At 37.2% G+C, this 18,973-nt stretch overlaps 1 protein-coding gene and 2 long non-coding RNA genes across 3 annotated transcripts; 1 reads left to right on the forward strand and 2 right to left on the reverse strand.

The window, feature by feature from the left end:
- Window positions 1–2,263: 2,263 nt before the first annotated feature.
- On the reverse strand, window positions 2,264–5,633 carry LOC128549416 (uncharacterized). The gene is made up of 3 exons (XR_008367586.1): window positions 5,284–5,633; window positions 4,224–4,320; window positions 2,264–3,779 (listed from the first exon to the last, which is right to left on the reverse strand). It is a non-coding gene; the product is annotated as an uncharacterized LOC128549416 (long non-coding RNA).
- A 4,681-nt stretch (window positions 5,634–10,314) lies between these two features.
- Window positions 10,315–11,348, reverse strand: LOC123538483 (uncharacterized). The gene is made up of 3 exons (XR_008367583.1): window positions 11,150–11,348; window positions 10,835–10,940; window positions 10,315–10,524 (listed from the first exon to the last, which is right to left on the reverse strand). It is a non-coding gene; the product is annotated as an uncharacterized LOC123538483 (long non-coding RNA).
- A 1,293-nt stretch (window positions 11,349–12,641) lies between these two features.
- On the forward strand, window positions 12,642–13,658 carry LOC128549812 (uncharacterized). Its single transcript, XM_053527466.1, has one exon. It carries the CDS (start codon window positions 12,642–12,644, stop codon window positions 13,656–13,658), a length of 1,017 nt encoding a protein of 338 aa, XP_053383441.1.
- Window positions 13,659–18,973: the final 5,315 nt, after the last annotated feature.

The following is an 18,973-nucleotide window of genomic DNA, read 5'->3' on the forward strand; positions in this document are numbered from 1 at the left end:
TTCATGTAAAACAATGATAAATATTACACATAAACCTTATATGCATGTATAATGTTTTAGCTCACCTTTGCTCAGGTGAGTTTTTGTGATTGCTCAATGTCCAGCATCTGTTGTCAGTCTGTCTGTCAACATTTAGCTTGTGTATGCGATAGAGGCTGTATTTTTCAACTGATCTTCATGAAATTTTGTCAGAATGAATACCTTGTTTAAATCTAGGCCAGGTTCGAAAATGAGTCATCTAGGGTAAAAAACTAGATCACTAGCTCAAGTAAAAGAAAAGCATTGTGTATGAGATAAAGTATATATTTTTCAATTGATCTTCATGAATTTTGGTTAGAATGTTAACCCTGATGAAATCTAGGCTAAATTTGAAAATGGGTCATTTTGGGTAAAAAACTAGGTCACTAGGTCAAATCAAAGAAAACCCTTGTGTAAGCGATAAAGGCTGTATTTTTCGACTGATCTTCATGAAATTTTGTCAGTATGAATGCCATAAATGCCTTCTGCCAGAAGTTTTACATAGACTTGTATAGAAAAACTTTAAAATTCTTCTTGTTTAAAACCATAAGACCTAGGCCTGTAATATTTTGTATGTAGCATTGCCTTTAGGTTCTCTGCCAAAACTGTTCAAATTATGCCCGTGGAGTGAAAAGAGGCCATGCCCCGGGGGATCTCAGGTTTTTCATAGACTTATATAGGAAAAAAACAACTCTAAAAGTCTTCTTGCCTGAAAACCCAAGGCTTAGGCTTTTAGTATTTATGTTGACTTAAGTTTCCTAGTGTTTCTCTACCAGATTTGTTAATCCCCCACCATAGGTTGTGGGGGTTAATAGGAATGGTCTCCTTCTGTCCTTCAGTCCTACTGTCATTCCGCCCGTCTGTCCGTAACACTTTCGTGTCCGCTCCATATCTCCTAAACCCCTTGAAAGATTTTTATGAAACTTGGGTCAAATGATCACCTCATCAAGACGATGTGCAGAACCCATGAGTCAGCCTTGTCAGCTCAAGGTCAAAGGTTTGAGCCTTCCATTTTGTGTCCGCTGTATATCTCCTAAACCCCTTGAAGGAATTTTATAAAACTTGGGTCAAATGATCAAGACGGTGTGCAGAACCCATAAGTCAGCCATGTCAGCTCAAGGTCAAGGTAACAACTTAGGGTGAAAGGTTTGAGCCTTCCATTTTGTGTCCGCTCTATATCTCCTAAACCCCTTGAAGGAATTTTATAAAACTTGGGTCAAATGATCACCTCATCAAGACGATGTGCAGAACCTATGAGTCAGCCATGTCAGCTCAAGGTCAAGGTCACAACTTAGGGTGAAAGTTTTGAGCCTTCCATTTTGTGTCCGCTCTATATCCCCTAAACCCCTTGAAGGATTTTCTTCAAACTTGGGTCAAATGATCACCTCATAAAGGCAATGTGCAGAATCTATGAGTCAGCCATGCTGGTTCAAGGTCAAGGTCACAACTGAAGGTCAGAGGTTTGAGCCTTCCATTTTGTGTCTGCTCTGTATCTCCTAATTCCCTTGAAGGATTCATAAAATTATGAAACTTGGGTCAAATGATCCCCTCATCAAGGTGATGTGCAGAACTCATGAATCAGCCATGCCGGCTGAAGGTCTAGGTCAAAACTCAAGGTCAAAGGTTTTGGCCTTTCATTTCATGTCTGCTCTATATGTGACAGAGCATGAGATTTTGGGTCCAAATGCAATTTTGGTCAAAAATGAGGTTTTGGGCTAATCTGACAGACTGACCCGTTCTGAGTAAGAATCTTCAATTTGACGCCAAAAATCAGCCGTTGTCATGGAGATATTACCACTTTTCGGGCACCATGTTTTTGTCTAACTGTATCAAAATTGAGGCAGTATATCTTAATAATGACTCCGTATTTAAATAATATCAAGATAAAATACATGATAAAATAACAAAAGCAACATGCAATTAATGGAATGTATTTCTTTTTGTCTCTTTCTTTCATGTAGTATAAAAATATTTATGTTCTAAAAATCGTTTCTATAGCAACACTGTTGTTTAACCTCTTTTTTTACAGTCCCTTGATGAATCGAGCAATAAATTACATAAAATGTGAAATAAATACACAAGTAACTTTTTCTAGTGTGCAAACAGTTTACAGACAACTGTTTTATGACATTCTTTTGAACAAAATACAGACTTTATTTGATATCAAATTAGACAACATCCCAAAAACTAGGACATTAATCTTATTGTTATAGACACCTGATCTATTAAACAGTAAGAAAGAAAATCAGGCAAGAAGATATAATTATTAGACTGTTATTATCAACTGTGAGTTTGCTAAAATTTCAGAAGATTTAGATATACTGATCAGTGAATCATTACCATGGCAACGATGTGGTATTTTCTTACAAAAATACTAACATTACCATGGCAACAATGTGGTATTTTCTTACAAAAATACTAACATTTTTGTTAATTTCTTTGTAATAATTTGAACATTTGAAGTGTTTTTCCATAAATTTACATCAAAAGCTGTCTGTTTTCTTATTTAAAAGTAAGAGACATCATTCCATGCAAATTAATGTAATATTGTTTGAGAAATACATACTTTTCGGATACACCTCTCTCAGTTACAGCTCTTGCCATTTTAAGGCAGACTTGTGTGATAACATAGTGCTTTGCTGATGCAATTATTACATATGAAAATATATTCACTAACATAATACAGCTTAACAAATATAACATATAAACAAGAAAGATGTTGTTTACATATGATGATATCCAAAATAATTTAAAAGTCAAATTAATGTTACCATGGCAACAATGCAATATTTTCTTAAAGAATCAGAACATTCATTTAGCATCTGTTCAGTATACATTTGTTTTACACCACAAATGGTCAATTATGATCATTTATTAAAAAAAAAACATGTTTCATGTAATATAATTTGACACTGAGAACTACATATTTTGCATTACAACTCTGCCATTTTATGGCAGATTTGTGTTATGACATGTTTTGTTGATGCAATGATTACACATAAAAGATATTAGTCTGATTTGCAGAATATAAATAAGAAACATGCTGTCTACATAATCAAACAAATCTAAATTAAAGTCAAATTTGTGTTACCATGGCAACTCACAATGTTTTGCAACAAAATTAGCTATTTCTGCAAAGTTCATGTAAAAATATCTTTTAACACAGTTATAACCATGGATTTACATGATTAATGCTTGAAATAAAATATATTATATTTAGCCAGAAACAAATATTTTCTGCTATATTGGAAGTTTTCTGTCATGGCCATTTCTGGGAAAATCCTTCCTACACCCACACTGGCAAGGCAGTTTTGATTGTAAAAATGTTTCATCCAAAGGTTGTGCTCTAAATGTCATACATGTTGTAGTTTTGAAACAACTAGGATTTATTCAACAGACATGTCTTAGTATTTCATGCATGCAGTTTTGGAAAATTCATAAGTTAAATTCTGTATTGTTAGAACAATTCTGCTGTCATGGCAACAAAACACTTATAAAATACTTTTACCCAATGTTTCTCACAGTTGACTAAGTTTTACTTTTTCTTGAAACACATATGTAATTTGAATTAGACTGTTTAACTTTTTCAGGTCATGAGGGCAGGAAACATGAACTTATTTGTGCAATATGAAGTTATTTGCTCATATCAGTATTTGTGACATGCACTCTATTCCATAGGCATGATTTCAGCTGGATGATCAGTATAACATATTAATTCATTCTGTTTCATTCCCTTTCACATATTCATAGTTCTTTCATCACTGCAAAACAAAAATTCAACAACATTAGAACTTCATTTTAAGATTAGTATAAGGTTATAGAATATAAGACTGTAAAGCATTTTTTAAGCTTAAGAGGAATTGATAAGTATAAATTCATCCAAGAATCTTACAGTATTCAAGCAGAAAAAGTAGCTTTTCAAGAATACATAAGCTAGCTAAGATTCTGACAGACTAGACATACAATTCATGCAATCATACTTAATGTAAACATACATACATGATATATTTAATTATTATATATCATTACCTATTCACTTCTTAATATACTAAAACATACTTGCTGAATGGGTCTATAATTAAAATCTTTTTTCTTAAAATGTTATGAATAAAATAGATCATTTATGTTTATGTTACTTTAATGTCTTTATCTTTCTTAGAATAGCAGCATAGTAACTGTAAAAATGTATGAAGAAATTTACAAACCCCCAAAAAATCCAGCTTGTGGTGTATAGACCTTCCTGGAAAATCCTTTAACTGTTTAAGGTCATTGCATCAAGCCAAACAATCCTCAGTGGTTGATCTGTAAAATGAAAAAAAAAGCTGAAAAAGGCTGAAATGTAAGATAAAAATGCCCTGGGCAGTAAGCTCAGTACATAGAGCACAAAGACTTCTATAAAAAGAGTAATAGGTTTGAATCCCTGGCAAGACTTTCAAAACAAAATGTATCTAAAGTTAATTCATTTTACAAAGTGGTTGTCAGTGACATGCCAAGAACAGTACAAAATGGTGAGGAATCCAGAAATAATGGCCAGGTGAACAGTATGCACATTTAACAAAAAATTGAAAAGCTTTGGAAAAAACTGTCTCATTCCAAGTAAAAACAATATTTATGCCTTGTAGAAGTTTTATGTATGGACTGATTTGACATTACAAGTAAGAAATAAGTAATTGAAGCTGACAATAGATGTGTTTCAACTGTTCCTGGTCAGTCACTATGATTTTCAAGACTTAAAAATTTGCAGATTAGAAATTATACACCGTTTTCCAAAGTGAAAGTACCATGTATTTGAATGGGGCTAAATTTTCAGTCATATTTTTTTTATTGAATGGCTTCGTAATCTCTCTAAAGAAACTAGGAAAATGCTCCTTTATAGTGGATGAATAAGTCATATCAAAATAAATCAAATACATTTAGCGGTAAAAGTGCAATTAACTGCGGACACTTTTGCACAAAAACCTGAAAAAGTTGTCACGTGTCAAAATCTAGGACATGACTTTAACACCGCATAAAACTTTATCGGTAATATTACATTCAAAAGTACAATTGATTTGTCATTCATACACATATTAGAATCCAAAAACATAATTTTATTTCTGTAAATCAAAACTAACAAAAAGTGGTGGTTGTTGCTAGAATTGAGCTACCTCCAAACTGTCATTAGTGTCAAATCCGGGCTATTTTTCGAAAAGATATCGAATAAAACAGTCGATATGAACTCAAATAATATTTTAAACCCTACATATCGCTTAAATACTTACTTACCTTGAGATTCGTTAACTGTGATTCTTTATACAATCGAAATAAATCATCAAATAACTGTTTTTGGTAATTTCATTTTCTCCGCGACCTTCGATGTTTACAAATGGCGTGTCGATTCAAAGGGCGATAAATTATCAATCATTTTAAAAATTTAAAGAAACGAAATTGCAAAACAAGGAAATGTTTATGTCACTTCATTTATTTCTTGTGGCAAGGTAGAGTATTATTGAAAACATTAATGCATTAATTGCCGCGAACACGTGGTAACGTCCACCATTTTTTGTGACGTAACTTTAATCGATGTTTTCTCAAATGACGTAACGCCGAATTTGGACCCAAAATGTCATGGTGCGTCACATATCTCCTTAACCCCTTGAAGGAATTTTATAAAACTTTGGTCAAATGATCACCTCATCAAAACCCTTTCACTATCCATAGCATTGGCGGGGTATTTAGCTGTCTTTCAGACTGCCTTGTTCAAGTTATGTCCCAAGGGTGAAAAGAGGCCCTGGCCTGGGGGTACCAAGTTTAACATTGACTTATACATGTATATATAAAAGTTCAAGGCCTAGGTCTTTGATATTTGGTATATAGCATTGCCTGGTGAATCTCTAACAAGTTTGTTCAAATTATGGGTGAAAAGAGGCTCTGCTCTGAGGGCCACTTTTTAAAACTATGAGTTATATAGGAAAAATACTTTAAAAATTATCAGATCATATTTCCTAGGTTTGTGAACCCAAGCAGTTACGGATCACTTGACTTTGATCTTAACCTTTTGACCTGCTTTCTTGTTTTTAAAGATACAGCCTTGAAATTTCGATGACATGTGCAATTTTGCACACGATCTTAAAACTGACTTTCAGTCACCATAAATGTGACTTATGATCTACCTTCTTTATATAGTTCTTAATATTTTAGCATCCATTTGAAACATGTAGCTCATATTACTCAGGTGAGCGATCTAGGGTCATCATGACACTCTTGTTTTCTTTTTCTAGGTCATTTGCTAGTCTATATTGGTCAAGTTTCATAACTCTGAATTGTGCTTAGGGCAAATTATGCCCCCCTTTTGGACAGTTAAAGTTTTGCATGCAAAAGTTGCTCTCACAAAAAATGCAGTTATTGAATTGAAACTTAATGTTTGTCGTCAAGTTATAAAACTAGGTGGTAGTATCAAGTCCCATCACTCATGAATTTTGGCCAAATCCTGCCCCCTTTTGGTTACGTTTTGCATGTAAGTTACTGGATTGAAACTCGATAGATATTTTAACATTGAGGGTATTGTTCCTGCTTCTGAGAATAAAGTTGGAATAGTCAAGCATTGTCTGTCTTACAGACAGCTCTTGTTCTTATTAGCTCATCTGATTTTTTGAAAGAAAAAATGATGAGTTATTGTCATCACTTGATCAGCATCGCTGTTGCCTGGTTAAGTTTTATGTTTAGGTCAGCTTTTCTCCTAAACTATCAAAGATATTGCAACACTTGTTCACCATCATACATGTAAGTTGACCCTGTACAGCAAGAAACATAACTCCATCCTGCTTTTTTCAAGACTTATGGCCCCTTTAGGACTTAGAAAATATCAGATTTATTGGTTAAGTTTTATGTTTTAAATTAGGTATTTTTTATCTCCTAAACTATCAAAGCTATTGCTTTGAAACTTGTAACAGTTGTTTATCATCATAAGCTGACTCTGTACAGCAAGAAACATAACTCCATCTTGATTTTTTCAAGATTTATGACCCTTTTTGGACTTAGAAAATCATGGGTAGGACAATATTTCTATTATACAGAGAGAAAAAAAAAATCAGATGAGAGTCTACAACCGCAAGGCGGTGCTCTTGTATTAATATTGTCTAGAAATCAAATCAGTTTGCCAGTATGGAAAAAAAGGCACAAATAAATCACAAACTTGGCTTCATACATTATTGCCAGTAGCTTTAATGTTTTGAAGATGTCACATTTAATAAAGGGTGATAAATGTATATTGGATGTTATTCTGGCAGTTAAATTCTTTCTTTGTTATATCTTTTAAGATTGTCTAACAGGAAAAAGAAAAGGAAAATGACACCAGAAAAGACAAGCTACAGTAGATACAAGTTGCTAAGGACAAGAATGTCTGTTATTCATGGAAACATCAGAGTTCAGCTGGGTCTTGAAACAGGTAATTTGATAATCTGTCAATTAACAACATCATGGTATATGTTGGATGCATTAATTTTATCAGTAAGTGTGATAACAAATATAAGGCAGTGAATCAACTTTTATTTCATCTATGTAAACTGTTAATATTTTCATACTGCAATATAACATAGTGTCCAGGGTACAAAATTATAAAGCTGAATTTCAGCTCGACTTTGCAAAGAATAAGAAAGTTTTGTGTCTATATCTGTACTGGTTATTTTGTCATTAAGTCAGATGTCTTCTGTTGAATTAAAACATCTCAAATCATTTGCCCCTCGTGGATGTGGGTTCGAGCCTCACTGGGGACGCTGAATTCTTTATATGCGTGAGGAAGCCATCCAGTTGGCTTATGGAAGGTCAATGGTTCTACCCATGTACCTGCTCGTGATGAAATAATCCACAGAGGGGCACCTGGGTTCTTCATCAAAGCTGGAAAGTTGCCCTATAACATATGGTTGTGTGGGTGCGATGTTAAACACAACAAAATAAATAAATGGAGACCACTTTTCTGTAATACAATATGCATGTTACTTCCAATTTTGAGGTGTTTTTTAACCTACATGTAGTTCTAACTGGAAAGGATCTTTTTGTGGACTTACAATTTTTATGCCCCCACTTTGGGGGGTGGGGGGCATATAGATTTGCCCTTGTCCGTCCTTTCGTCCGTCCGTCCTTCCGAGAATGTTGTGTCGCGCCTAGCTCCAAAAGTATTTGACGTAGAGTCACAAAACTTTACAGGAATGTTGGTCAGCATGTGTAGTTGTGCACCTTGGGTTTCGCGTCTGGATTCATACAGTCATGTAGAAGTTATGGCCCCTGACTTTGTAAAGATTGGTCATTTTAGTGTTGTGTCGCGCCTAGCTCCAAAAATATATGACTTAGAGTCACAAAACTTTACAGGAATGTTGGTCAGCATGTGTAGTTGTGCACCTGGGGTTTCGCGTCCGGATTCATCCAGTCATGTAGAAGTTATGGCCCCTGACTTTGTAAAAATTGGTCATTTTAGTGTTGTGTCGCGCCTAGCTCCAAAAGTATATGACTTAGAGTCACAAAACTTTACAGGAATGTTGGTCAGCATGTGTAGTTGTGCACCTGGGGTTTCGCGTCCGGATTCATCCAGTTATGTAGGAGTTATGGCCCCTGACTTAGTAAAAAATTGGTCATTTTAATGTTGTGTCGTGCATAGCTCCAAAAGTATTTGACCTAAAGTCACCAAAGTTTACAGGAATGTTGGTCAGCATGTGCAGTTGTGCACCTGGGGTTTCACATCCAGATTCATTCAGTCTTGTAGGAGTTATAGCCCCTGACTTCGTTAAAAAATGCGTAGCTCCAAAAGTATTTGACCTAGAGTCACCAAAGTTTACAGGAATGTTGGTCAGCATGTGCAGTTGTGCACCTGGGGTTTCGCGTCCGGATTCATTCAGTCATGTAGGAGTTATGGCCCCTGACTTAGTTAAAAATTGGTCATTTTAATGTTGTGTTGTGCATAGCTCCAAACGTATTTGACCTAGAGTCACCAAAGTTTACAGGAATGTTGATCAGCATGTGCAGTTGTGCACCTGGGGTTTCGCGTCCGGATTCATTCAGTATTGTAGGAGTTATGGCCCCTGATTTGGGAAAAAATTGTCATTTTAATGTCATGTAGTGGGGGCATCTGTGTCCCATGGACACATTTCTAGTTTTTTTTAAAGATTAGTTGTTAGAATCTACTATAAATAATTTATCCTGTAATTTTTTAAATTGACCGTAGGGAAAAACCAAGACCACTTTTCTATGGTACAATATAGGTGTTACTTTCAAATTTTAGGTGTATTTTAAGGTATTTATACCTGGTAAGGAGATTTTTTGTGGGTTTAGAAAAGCAGAAGAAGTACAATGATTAGTAAACAACCACAAAATTAAAATTCCATTTGCAAATACAGGTGCTAGTTTAACGAAATTTGCTGTGAGGGGTGTATATTGTGACATTCTGGCACTCTTATTTATACAATTGTGTAACTTTCAATGAAGTTCTGGACACCACAACTTTACATATTTTTAGCTCACCTGTCACATAGTGACAAAGTGAGCTTTTGTGATCACCCTTCGTCCGTTGTCCGCCGTGCGTCCGTCCGTCAACAATTTCTTGTCTGCACGATAGTGGTTTCATTTATGATTTTATTTTAACCAAACTTGCACACAACTTGTATCATCATAAGATCACGGTTCCTTTCTTGAACTGGCCAGATCCCATTATGGGTTCCAGAGTTATGGCCCCTGAAAGGGCCAAAATCAGCTATTTTGACCTTGTCTGCACATTAGCAGCTTTATTTATGATTTGATTTTTACCAAACTGGCACACAACTTGTATCACCATAAGATCTTGGTTCCTTTTTTGAACTGGCCAGATTCCATTATGGGTTCCAGAGTTATGGCCCCTGAAAGGACCAGAATTAGTTTTTTTTGCCCTTGTCTGCACAATAGCAGCTTCATTTATGATTTGAATTTAATCAAACTTGCACAAAACTTGTGTTGCCATAAGATCTGAGTTCCTTTATTGAACCGGCCAGATCCCCTAATGGGTTCCAGAGTTATGGCCCCTGAAAGGGCCAAAATTAGCTATTTTGACCTTGTCTGCACAATAGCAGCAACTTCGTTTATGATTTGATTTTAACCAAACTTGCACACAACTTGTATCACAAAAAGATCTTGGTTCCTTTCTTAAACTGGCCAGATTCCATCATGGGTTCCAGAGTTATGGCCCCTTAAATGTCCAAAATTGGCTATTTTGGCTTTTGCAGCCATATAGATGTTACCTGGCCTTCTTTATGCCCTTTTGTTAAATAAATTAAAGGAAAAGATAAGGCGAGGTGGGTTCGACTATCCGGTTTAATGTTCATATTAAACTAAATGATCTCAGTGCTTGTATATTTAGAAAGTAACACTTGCTGTAAAGTTCTATCAAAATCAGCTTGATCATATACATAATCTTGTACAGTTTCTCATTTAAAATCCAACTGAATGTGTACAGTACTGTAATCTGGATCTCACTGATCTCTCTAATCTCCCAGATCTCAAGCTCTGAAAATAAGTACAAATGCATTCAATACTTTTGCAAAGAGATCATTAACATACAAGTACACAACATACATTTAAACTATACAATAATCATAATTATACATTCATCATGATAATTATACAATCATCATTATACATTACAACTTCAATACATATAATAATCATCAAGCAATGTAGCACAAATGGGTGCTGGTATTTCCTGTCTAGTGGCCGGCTCAATGGTTATTTAATTAACATAAAATAAGTAGAACCCATGAAATACATGTAACAAAAAAATAACAATATCACATAGTTTACATATAAAAATACATACCAATTGTGGATTGGGCTCTTTGTTGACCTCACAGACACACACACACCAAAAATGTACTTTCTCAGTGAGCTGGTTACTGACACTGCCACCATGTGTTACTATAAGACTGCAAAACAAGGTGTACAATGGAATAGAAACAGTGATGTCTTAGAATTACTGCAACAAGTTAATAATATGCCGCCATCTTAGAATTCATCAATCATGTCAACAATGCATGTACATGAATTAAGTATTAAAAACACAATGCAATTAAACACAGCTCATTTGCAACTTGTCTAAGAAATAAATTGCAAGGCAACAAAAACATTTCCTAACCTCAAAAGAATCCAAAACTCCTCCATGAACATAAACTATATTATAATGGAACAATTCCACCTGTCCCCTTGAAAACATGTCGGACAACTGAATAAAAAGCGGGGTCATGTGACTAAAATTCATATAACAGCGGGAACTTATTGCAGTGCTTGACTGGTTGCTACTAAGAATTGGTCAAAGGGAAGCAACTTCTGAATAACTTAAGATCCAGAATAATCCACCTTGTTACATAGAGACTTCATTTATGGTTTTATTTGATACAAACTTCCAAAATATCTTCAACAACAATAAATCTTGGATTCCATGACAAATCAGATCCAATCGTTAAATGAATGGTTACCAACTTCTATCCGCCTGGCGCCTGGCATAGTGGTAGGAGTTGGGAGGTAATTGGTACACACAATAAAGGTGTCTCATAAGTCAAATTGGCTGGCCCTTTCAATAGGGGTGACACTATAATAAACAAGCCCTTTACCGTAGTTTCCAGAGTTATTTTATATCTGATTACCTCCCCTGATTGTAGTCAAAATGGATTTATATCAGTAAGTACTTACAGGACTTATTTGAAATTTCATTATTGTCATTAGTTGGACCGAGCCAATCAGGGTAGATAACTATGGACTGATTTTATGTCAAATTACCTCCCTTTATTTCAAATTAAAATGGGTATATCTCCGTAACTAATGAAGATACTGATCTGAAATTTCATTTATGTCAACAGATTTATTTGGCAGATCCTTCTTTTGTTAACTTACAATAATTTTCTTTTGAATTACTTCCCTTTTACGTTACTATAAATAGCCTATTTTTAGTAACTTTTTTATTATTGGCCGTAGGGAAAAACCGAGACCACTTTTCTGTGGTACAACATGGATGGTACCTCCAATTGTTAGGTGTATTTTGACATATCTGTACCTTGTAAGAATTTTGTTTTTCTTTTTGGTTAAATTTCTTTCCTTTGTTGTTCCTGTCCTTTGGACTTAGATATTTTTTTGAGGACCTTCTTGTCCTCAAGTGCAATGATAACAGGTGAGCGATATAGGGCCATCATGGCCCTCTTGTTTATTTTCTGTATTACATCGTAACTTATCAAGTCTATTCGGTATCGTATCAACAATGAAAAGACCATTACTGAGACTATAATATAATCATTGTTTTTAGTAGTATATATCCTGATGAAAGTTCAGTTATCATTCAATGATCATAGAATTTTATTCTGTTGGTAGCAGGAGTCTGACTGTCCAACTTTGATCACAAAAATACTTTGATACATCAAACAATGTGTGAGTCATATCTCACATGAAAACACTAAATCTTGTGTTTTCCAGTAATACAACATAAACAACAAAACTGCAGCTGGTACTGGATTACTTGCCTGCACTCCCTATACCATCTCACCTTCTGCCAGCTCTACCTGTGTACACTGTCCCCTGTACCATCTCCCATTCTGCCAGCTGTACCTGTGTACACTGTCCCTGTATCATCTCACCTTATGTCAGCTCTCTCTGTGTACACTGTCCCTGTACCATCTCACCTTCTATCCCTATACCATCTCACCTTTTGCCAACTCTGCCTGTGTATGCTGTCCCTATACCATCTTACCTTCTGCAAGCTCTACCTGTGTACGCTGTCCCTGTACCATCTCATCTTCTGCCAGCTCTACCTGTGTACACTGTCCCCTGTACCATCTCCCATTCTGCCAGCTGTACCTGTGTACACTGTCCCTGTACCATCTCACCTTATGTCAGCTCTCTCTGTGTACACTGTCCCTGTACCATCTCACCTTCTGTCACTATACCATCTCACCTTTTGCCAACTCTGCCTGTGTATGCTGTCCCTATACCATCTTACCTTCTGCAAGCTCTACCTGTGTACGCTGTCCCTGTACCATCTCATCTTCTGCCAGCTCTACCTGTGTACACTGTCCCCTGTACCATCTCCCATTCTGCCAGCTGTACCTGTGTACACTGTCCCTGTACCATCTCACCTTATGTCAGCTCTCTCTGTGTACACTGTCCCTGTACCATCTCACCTTCTGTCCCTATACCATCTCACCTTTTGCCAACTCTACCTGTGTACGCTGTCCCTGTACCATCTCATCTTCTGCCAGCTCTACCTGTGTACACTGTCCCCTGTACCATCTCACCTTCTGCCAGCTGTACCTGTGCACGCTGTCCCTGTACCATCTCACCTTCTGCCAGCTCTACCTGTGCATGCTGTCCCTGTACCATCTCACCTTCTGCCAGCTCTACCTGTGTATGCTGTCCCTGTACCATCTCATCTTCTGCCAGCTCTGCCTGTGCATGCTGTCCCTATACCATCTCACCTTCTGCCAGCTCTGCCTGTGTATGCTGCCCCTATACCACCTCAACTTCTGCCAGCTCTAATTATGTACGCTGTCCCTATACTATCTCACCTTCTGCCAGTTCTACCTGTGTACACTGTCATGAAGCCCAGTAACTTTCTTGCTTCCAGTTCTACCTGTATACACTGTCATGAAGCCGAATGACTTTCTTGCTTCCAGTTCTACATGTGTACACTATCGTAAAGGTCAGTGACTTTCCTGCTACCAGCTTTACCTGTGTATACTGTTATGAAGCCCAGTGACTTTCTTGCTTCCTGTTCTACCTGTGTACACTGTGATAAAACAGTGAATTTCTTGCTTTCAGCTTTTTCTGTGTATCCTGCCATGAACGTCAGTGACCTTGCTTCCAGCTCTATTTGTGTAATCTGCCTTGTAGCCAAGTGACTTTCTTGCTTCCAGGTCTACCTGTGTACAATGTCATGAAGCCCAGTGATCTTGCTTCCAGGTCTGCCTGTGTATACTGCCATGAAGGTCAGTGACTCTTGCTTCCAGCTCTACCTGTGTCAATGTTATGAAGCCCAGTGACTTCATGCTTCCAGCTTTAACTGTGTATACTGCCATGAAGGTCAGTGACTTTCTTACACTGTAATGAAGCCCATTACCTGTGTATACTGCCATGAAGATCAGTGACTTTCTTGTTTCCAGCCCTACCTGTGTACACTGTCATGAAGCCCAGTGACCTTCTTGCTTTCAGCTTTACCTGTGTATACTGCCATGAAGGTCAGTGACTTTCTTGCTTCCAGCTCTACCTGTGTACACTGTCGTGAAGCCCAGTGACCTTCATGCTTCCAGCTTTACCTGTGTATACTGCCATGAAGGTCAGTGACTTTCTTACACTGTAATGAAGCCCATTACCTGTGTATACTGCCATGAAGATCAGTGACTTTCTTGTTTCCAGCTCTACCTGTGTACACTGTCATGAAGCCCAGTGACCTTCATGCTTCCAGCTTTATCTGTGTATACTGCCATGAAGGTCAGTGACCTTCTTGCTTACATCTCTACCTGTGTACACTGTCATGAAGCCCAGTGACTTTCTTACACTGTAATGAAGCCCATTACCTGTGTATATTGCCATGAAGATCAGTGACTTTCTTGCTTCCAGCTCTACCTGTGTACACTGCCATGAAGATCAGTGACTTTCTTGCTTCCAGCTCTACCTGTGTACACTGTCATAAAGCCCAGTGACCTTCATGCTTCCAGCTTTACCTGTGTATACTGCCATGAAGATCAGTGACTTTCTTGCTTCCAGCTCTACCAGTGTACACTGTCATAAAGCCCAGTGACCTTCATGCTTCCAGCTTTACCTGTGTATACTGCCATGAAGATCAGTGACTTTCTTGCTTCCAGCTCTACCTGTGTACACTGTCATAAAGCCCAGTGACCTTCCTGCTTCCAGCTTTACCTGTGTATACTGCCATGAAGATCAGTGACTTTCTTGCTTCCAGCTCTACCTGTGTACACTGTCATGAAGCCCAGTGACCTTCATGCTTCCAGCTTTACCTGTGTATACTGCCATGGACATCAATGACTTTCTTGCTTCCAGCTCTACCTGTGTACACTGTCATGAAGCCCAGTGACCTTCATGCTTCCAGCTTTACCTGTGTATACTGCCATGAAGGTCAGTGACTTTCTTGCTTAGACTCTACCCGTGTAAACTGTGATAATACCCAGTGACCTTTTTGCTACCAGCTTTACGTTTGTACAATGTAATGAAGCCCAGTGACTTGCTACCAGCTCTACCTGTGTACACATTATTTGTGCCAAGTTATTTCAGAATCCATTAATGCATATAGAAGTTATGGCATTGACACTCCTAAGTGTGACATTGACTTTAAAGAGAAAAGAAAAAGAAGAGAAAGGGCATTACATACATATTGCCTATGTGTGTGTGAAGTTTGAGAGAGTTAGGTGTAATAAAATTACCGGTATACTAAATTTATGAGGACACACTAACAAACAATCTGAACAGACAGACCGCATGGTGACTCCTATTATACACCTCGTTCAAACTTCATTGGAGCAATGGAAAAGCCGCTATTTAATGAATAAGTCGGTTGCTTACAGGTATACAGTCTTTTGTACGAAAGTGGTAAACATTTGTACAGTGCTGCAAGCAAACATGCATACAGTCAGGACATCACACTGAATCCTTTCATTGTCGGTAATAAACAGATTGAAGGCTTTAGCTATGATTTTATTTTATTTTACCAAACTTGTTCCTTTATCCATGAAACAGTGGGATTTATACATTGTATGTAGATTATTCTTTAAGCAAGAAAATGTGTACTTTTGATGTCGACAATATGCAATTTTTGGACAAAATCAGTGATTCATCGATTTTTTTTTGGTGTAATTTTACCTGTAATCAAACTAACACAAAAATATATAAGATACAAATCATGTTCAGTTTCCAATTTAATATAAATATACACACCAACAAATATAAAATAGGTCGTTCCAACTTTTAGTGGCCGACTATTGATTTGATTGTTCGCAACAGGAAGTGGGGGTGGGTGGTGGTGGTGTTTTTTTTTTTGAGGGGTGGGGGGGGAAGGAGTTACAGTCGTTTATAGGGGATAATTTCCCTAAGACATCTTGTGGCCTGTGTGACAATGGTCAAGTTCGCACTACCTGAGATCTTGTGCACACTGTGCAGGTTAGGTGTGCACTATATACATTCTGTTGCATACTACATGAGGTCTGGTGCGTACTACGTGAGGTCTTGTGCGTACTACGTGAGGTTTGGTGTGCAGTACTTGAGGTTTGTTGCACACTTTGCGAGGTTTGTTGTGAACTGTATAGGGTAAGGTCTGGTGCACACAGTTTCCTGGTTTAAACATTCCAGAATTTGTTCTGCCTCTGATTGCTCCATGGTGGTGTGACATTGTACTACTTTCTTTATTTGATTTACCTTCATTATCACATATTGTGTACCTTAAAGTAAGCAGTAGTTTCCTTGAGACAGCGCTTTTGGAATATTGTTTCTTTCTGATGGATCTGTTTTTCTCTCTCCCAGTTTTGAAATGTTGTGAATTGAGATATTTGACATTTAATTATTAAATCTGAATTAATTTCAGGTTCTGATGTAAAAAGGCGAAATCTCAAAAAAAAGTTCTGGGCCTTCATCTGGACACAGTCGCACAACTTTAGCCGATACAAGTAAGATATGTTTTCTGCTTGTAGAACACAACAGCAAACACTTGCCATGCTTACTGGTCAACCATTTTTTAAATATTTGTAAACAACAGATTCTTTCATGTTTCTAGAATTGAGACAACAAGTATTTTCATTCTCTGATTCTATTGTACTGGATTCAGTCATAGGAGATAACTCTTTAAGCATTTAAATTTTTTATATTTATGCCTCTTTTCTTCTCAAAACATAGGACAGGGCTAGACAGAATTCTGTGGACATTCTGGTAAGAGCAGGAAGTAGAAATTTAGAAATGAAAAAAAGTATCTCGACTATCTGTTAACAAAAATTCCATTCAGAAATCTAATGTTTGAATTTCTCCATTAAATTTCAGCTAGTACATCAAAGTCACAGTCCACTTCCGGCGGAACTAACCGATCTTTCTGGGAAACATCAGACTCTGGAGCGCCCTCTAGTAGTTCGTCTGCGTTCCTGAAAAGCTGGTGATACAGCGCCACCTGGAAGAATGAGACAAACGTCACAGTCTAACCTCGGGGAAATCAACCGCAAACTTAACCATTTAGTAAAGTATACACATATACTTAACAACCCAAAATATGTGTGAACGAATCAAGACAGTTGTGTAATGTGACATTTAGTTTTCAACATGCTAAATTACGTAAACTTTTTAGCTCACCTGTCACATAGTGACAAGGTGAGCTTTTGTGATCATGCAGCGTCCGTCCGTCCGTGCGTCCGTCCGTAAACTTTTGCTTGTGACCACTCTAGAGGTCACATTTTTTGTGGGATCTTTATGAAAGTCAGTCAGAATGTTCATCTTGATGATATCTAGGTCAAGTTCGAAACTGGATCACGTGCCATCAAAAACCAGGTCAGTAGGTCTAAAAATAGAAAAACATTGTGACCTCTCTAGAGGCCATATATTTCAAAAGATCTTCATGAAAATTGGTCAGAATGTTCACCTTGATGATATCTAGGTCAAGTTCGAAACTGGGTCACGTGCCCTCAAAAACTAGGTCAGTAGGTCTAAAAATAGAAAAACTTTGTGACCTCTCTATAGGCCATATATTTCACAAGATCTTCATGAAAATTGGTCAGAACGTTCACCTTGATGATATCTAGGTCAAGTTCGAAAGTGGGTCACATGCCATCAAAAACTGTGTCAGTAGGTCAAATAATAGAAAAACCTTGTGACCTCTCTAGAGGCTATATTTTTCATGGGATCTGTATGAAAGTTGGTCTGAATGTTCATCTTGATGATATCTAGGTCAAGTTCGAAAATGGGTCACGTGCCTTCAAAAACTAGGTCAGTAGGTCAAATAATAAAAAAACCTTGTGACCTCTCTAAAGGCCATATTTTTCATGGGATCTGTATGAAAGTTGGTCTGAATGTTCATCTTGATGATATCTAGGTCAAGTTCGAAACAGGGTCATGTACGGTCAAAAACTAGGTCAGTAGGTCTAAAAATAGAAAAACCTTGTGACATTTCTAGAGGCCATATTTGTGAATGGATCGTCATGAAAATTGGTCAGAATGTTCATCTTGATGATATCTAGGTCAAGTTCGAAAGTGGGTCACGTGCCTTCAAAATGTAGGTCAGTAGGTCAAATAATGAAAAAACGTTGTGACCTCTGTAGAGGCCATATTTTTCATGGGATCTATATGAAAGTTGGTCTGAATGTTTATCAACTGGGTCATGTGGGAAGAGGTGAGCGATTCAGGACCATCATGGTCCTCTTGTTTATCAACACTGAATCTGAAAGCATCATTTCTAGATATTTACATTCGCCCTATTCTTTTCCATAAAAGAACACAATTTATACACAATCAGCAGTTACACGTCAAGCGTAATAATTTCACCAGCACGTATCCCTGAGTGAATTATTTAAAACTTGCAAGTAGTAAATTTCAAAACAAGAGCTGTCAGTGGACAGCATGCTCGACTACTCTCAGTGCTTGATAGTTTAATATAAGCAATGAGTAAAACTTTAGCATTACTTTAAGCATATTCTAAGTCGAAAAAGGGCCATAATTCAGTCAAAATGCTTGATAGAGTTGTCTCTGTTACGCAAACTTTGCCTCCTCCTTTTTACAGACTTGGGTCATGATGGTAAACAAGTATGCAAAATATGAAAGCAAGATCTCAATGGACTTCGAAAATATTTGGGGTGGTACGCAAACTTTAACATTTATTCTTAGTCGAAAAGGGGCCATAATTCAGTCAAAATGCTTGATAGAGTTGCCTCCTCCTTTTAACAGACTGGGGTCATGATGGTAAACAAGTATGCAAAATATGAAAGCAATA

This window comes from Mercenaria mercenaria, chromosome 16 (genome assembly GCF_021730395.1).
Source record: "Mercenaria mercenaria strain notata chromosome 16, MADL_Memer_1, whole genome shotgun sequence".
Taxonomy (NCBI): domain Eukaryota; kingdom Metazoa; phylum Mollusca; class Bivalvia; order Venerida; family Veneridae; genus Mercenaria; species Mercenaria mercenaria.